Raw genomic sequence first — 4,803 nt, 5'->3', positions numbered from 1 at the left:
AGGCGGAATTTGTTCAGGCTTGCCTGGCAGAATATGGCAGTAAAAATAGCATGAACAAACACTAGCTAAATTGCTAAAAGTTAATATGTATATTGGGAGTAAAATAGCACTAGGGAAAAATTGGACCCTCCTGTAAAGGAAGGGAAAGGAAAATAAATGGATATTGATGACTGCAATGACACTAAAATAACACTTCAGAAGTAATTAAAACTTAGCAGTACAGCATGTAATAGAATTAAGTAAAGGCAAGCAAGTTGTGAAAATACACACATCATCCATTCATGGTCATACATGCCCATTGGATTTTAGAAGAGTGCAATGCAGTTACAGCGATGCTGTCATTTTCGGTACATGTTGGGGAGCCAGGTGTGGAGGGGTTCGTTGTTGATCCCTACAACACGAAGGCGTTGTTGTATGTCATAATCATCCTGTCACCCAAAATTTGTCTTTGAAAACTGTTGGTTAAAGGTTAAAGAAAATATTTGAACTTTAATAAATGTTAAAGGAGCCTTTAGATAAGATGATGTGCTACTAAAATGAAACTTCAAGCTTACAAAGTATGCTAAAGCTGAAAACTCTACATGCGTTAAAGTTGGAAGAAGTTATAATTAAATTTTTACCTCCACTGTACGGGGCACACAATACTGGGTGAGCAGCTGGTTTTTCTTTCTGTTACGAGTATGGCTCTGGGTCTGTCTCATCGTACTCTGTTCTGAAAACAAAATTTGTTCTCTTGTTAGTTTTCTATGGTATCGATCACGGTCATATTAAATTATAAAACCACCTCTCTGGTGAAGAGATGATGATGTTTTTCATTTTTACAGTTGGAAACCGAGGCATTGCTCTAGGAAGTTTGAGTGGCCTGTTTATGATGGCTGTAGGTTAGATTTTCTGGAATGTGCAGCTTCTGAAAACATCTTCAAAGCACATCTCGTCAAATTCAAAAGTAGTTGCAGTTGTAGACATGCAGCTCTTTCTGCAGTTTCAATGCCCTGATTTCTAGTCTGTGGCAGATGCAGGGGTAGATTCCAGTTCTGCCTGAGCAGCGCAGAGCTACCTTAATGGCAAGACCATCCTCTGCTTCGTTCACTACCCGTAAGCGAAGCCTTCGGTCCAGTGGCACACAACCACCCCTCCGTTGCGCTGCTGCCCACTTATCCCTGGATCAGGCCCACCCATGGCCTCTGAAGGTGCTTTTGTCTGTGAATACACATGTGACCGTGTATTTAAAGGCTGATACAGCGATATCTGTGAAGGAGACATGGTTAATGTTGCAAGGGCAAACTTAATTCCGACAGCTCTTAACTTCTGGAGTGGTAATGTTCCTTAAACCTAGGGGAGAGCTCGCTGTTTGGTTTTGGTTTGCCTTGCAGAAGTGTTGACAGCCCCTGCGTCATTGGTAGATTCTTTCTGAGCTGTCCCGATTAATTTGCTTGGGGATATTTACCGCTGTCTGTCTAGCCCTGGCATATTCCGTGTCTCCACTCCTTGATCTTGATGCCTCAGTCGCGATGTCCACAGTAAGTTGTGAGTATGCCCAGGTCTCTTGTTACCCATATCCCGTGACCACAGCCCCCGTGGCTTCGGCACTGTGTGGGTCACCTACAGGCAGGAATTACAGCAGTATCTCAGGCTCTTTATCCCTCTGCCTTTCTGAAGCAGAGAGATGTCACCTGAGGGGAAGAGGAACAGCTTTCCTGGAGAGGACAGGGGGAAGTGAAGAGGCAGCAGGGTGGTGAGGAGAAGGGAGCGAGGGATGAAGTGGTGGTGGGGCTCGCTAGCGCACACACACACAGACAACCCCCACTGCTTGGAGGTCACTAGTCCAGAGGACAGAGACTCTCCGGCCCATATCCATGTCACCTCCTGACCTTGTTTCTTCCTCTTCCCTTCAACTCATCCTGTCCCACTTCTGTCCCTGGTGCTTTTTTTAACCCATTGTCCCTGTTTCTTTGACCGGCAAATTGGAGAGCGCCTCGGTACACCTTTGAAGCCATGGTATGCCGCCCCTGTTTTCCCCTCCTGCGCTTCTTGAGGGTCTGGTGACATCCAGGTGCTCTCAAGATGGGTGCACACCTCGCCTTTCCTGAACGTCCAGTGTTATCCTAGCAAATTAAAATTCTCTGCCCCAAAGCATGGTATTCAAGAGGTATTTTTAAGCGTTTTATGTAAGAACATAAACGATGTATTTTTCTGTGACCTCATTCTAAGACATAGCTGAACTGTTTCTGCTGAATTTTCCAGAGAATTTCAGCCTCAGGCATACATATGGCCTGGAAAATTTCAGCCTAAATGCTTGAAGTTTGGCAAAGTTTATATGCACCTGAAAATAATAATGGGGAGTGTCAGACTGTTTTTGCTGTGTAGCTATCCGCATTGTTTGTAATTGTATTTAAGTATTGGATGCAGAACAGAAAATATGACACACAAAATTACTTAAAATTGAATTTGAGTGAACATTGGTTTTGGGTTTGATCTGGAAATACTATCCTGAAACCCAAGATGGTGGCAATGAACAGTGCTGCTGAGTTTCATGGTAATCTCTTGAAGGAAACTCAAGACTTGCTTTGAAGAAGGATTTATGTTGGAGAAGATGGATATGACAGGTGATAGAATGAATGAACATTAAAACACGGAAATAAACACAGATAAAACATCTTGGTCTATAGGAGGAAATTTAAGTTGCCCCCAGGAAAGAAGGAACCTCTAGTTCATCTGCCAAACCTTTGTGTTCGTGTTGTTTGTAGTTAAAAGTGTGGGGAGAGTGCATGATGGCCTAAACAAACAAACAAACAGTGTTGTGAGTCAGGTGGTCTGAAGTGGTTGGGACCATTGAAAAGTATGAAATATAAATAATAAATTACCCAGGGACATTTAGTGGTGAAAAATAGAAACTTCTGATCTGGCCGCAAAGCAGCCAAGTAATAAAGGGAAATTTGCTGAGTAATAACTCACCCAAAATTAGAAGATACTGTGCAGTTCACTGTGGTGGCAAAAAAGGGCAGCCCTCTTGGGAAGGGAATGGAGGTGTTACATGAGGAGGAGGTTATTGTTTCCACCTCCTCAGGTGTAGTGTGTCCGCATTTGGGATACTTTATTTGGCTTTGTTGATATTCCTGGAAAATTGGTACTGGGAAGGATGGGGAGAGACGGTGGCAAGAGTGAGAATGTTTGAGTTACTTACTTTCAGGAGGGGAACATTAAGAACAACATGTAATAGTTCATTAAGCAGTGACTTCTTTGAAGAGCATGCTCCTCATGCGTATGGGGAGGGGGGAAGCCATAGTGTGTTAGTAGTACCAACAGCAACAATGAGAATAACTGAGAGGTGTGTGTGATTTATTGTCGTAACAACTGTTACATCAGAATATAATAGCCAAAAAGGACTTGCAGAAGCAGTGTTACATAGGAGGCTTTATAATAAAACTGGGCAACAGCACATGGTAGGAAAAGTCCTATGGGAAGGAATCCTGCTCCTGGTGGGAGGGTGACCTGGCTGGATGAATTAATAGGTCGTCTTCCCTGGGAGGATGAGGGGGGGAAATATGTCTCTTTCATGACAAGAAGATTGTGATAGGCTTTTAAAAAGCTGCCCTCCCCCCTCCCCTGCCCCGGCCTTTCTTCCGTGAATATAACCGGCACTCAGGAATTAAAAATGGATGTCATATTAACAATACAGCGCTGCGCTTGACAAAGTATGATATTGTTTCTGGTTCAGTTAGTCCTCAGTAATAAAACATGAGAGTAATACCACACAATGGTTGACACCAGTCCTGAAACTGTTACGGTGCTTGGTAAGTGCTGCCAAAAAGTCTAAAAATAAAACTTCCCTCCCTTGCTTCCCCTCCCCCTCCATCTGTGATTGCAGTTTGGATTTTCTGAGGTCTCTTAAGGTGGCAAAAAAACTCACGTACAGTGTGGGTTACAACTTGCCTTATGATCTGGGTACTTATTAATGCACACGGTAGCAGTATGAAAGCGCTGAAATACAGCGTTCTGTGTACATCGCACTTCGTAAACTCTTTTGTTTTCACTTTGCCTTCTTTCAGGATGAGAAAACAGACATTTTCTCAAGGTTAAATGGCTTGCCCACTACTTGTGTCTCTTGATGCAGACACGGCTTTATTTATGTTCACACATTAGTCAGCGATGCTAATTAGTCTGCAACAGTATACTTAATTCTTATGCTGAAATTTGTTGGGCAGTTATCGTACGTGCTTTTTCTGTAGGTAAGAGACAACCTTAAGTTTGAGTGCAGAATGATTGTTTATTTTTGTTCAAATGCCATGGAAGTCCCAAACTGGCCGTTTAAAAACTCATGTAATGAAGAACCAGAGTACGGTACTCTGCCAGTTTGTAAGTCAGGTCAATATTTGATGTATCGAGAAGACGCGTGTCCGGTTTGCCCGCAGTAAGTGTGACTGCTCTGACCTTAAAGTGTTTCTTTCTCTGCTTGTGTCTAACAACAGGGCAGCCCAATGGATCCGATGGTCATGAAGAGACCCCAGTTGTACGGCATGGGCAATAACCCTCACTCCCAGACGCAGCAGAGCAGCCCCTACCCCGGGCAGTCCTACGGCCCTCCCGGCCCCCAGCGCTATCCCGTGGGAATGCAGGGCCGAGCCCCTGCCGCCATGGGAGGAATGCAGTATCCACAGCAACAGGTTTGTGGAGGATTTTTCTGTGTTGCTTTGGTTTCCCCCCTCTCCTTCTCTTCCCTTCTGACACTGTGGTAATACAGAGGGTGCAAAAAAAAAAAAAGGCAGAAAGAAGTGTTTCTCGTGCAGAAAGAGAAATATATTA

At 43.9% G+C, this 4,803-nt stretch overlaps 1 protein-coding gene across 1 annotated transcript in view; it reads left to right on the top strand.

Annotated features, from left to right (window-relative positions):
• Positions 1 to 1,511: 1,511 nt before the first annotated feature.
• LOC104510768 (AT-rich interactive domain-containing protein 1B-like) overlaps positions 1,512 to 4,803 on the top strand; it is a gene marked incomplete at its 3' end in the record, with an annotated part of 71,802 nt that continues 68,510 nt past the window's right edge. Inside the window, exons 1-2 of the mRNA XM_010153126.1 lie at positions 1,512 to 1,520; positions 4,470 to 4,664. Coding sequence (XP_010151428.1) covers positions 1,512 to 1,520; positions 4,470 to 4,664 — 204 coding nt within the window. The remainder of the gene's footprint in view (positions 1,521 to 4,469; positions 4,665 to 4,803) is intronic.

The sequence above is a fragment of the Eurypyga helias genome, unplaced genomic scaffold (genome assembly GCF_000690775.1).
Source record: "Eurypyga helias isolate BGI_N326 unplaced genomic scaffold, ASM69077v1 scaffold14506, whole genome shotgun sequence".
Lineage (NCBI taxonomy): Eukaryota > Metazoa > Chordata > Aves > Eurypygiformes > Eurypygidae > Eurypyga > Eurypyga helias.
This window is presented reverse-complemented; position numbering and strand designations above follow the sequence as displayed.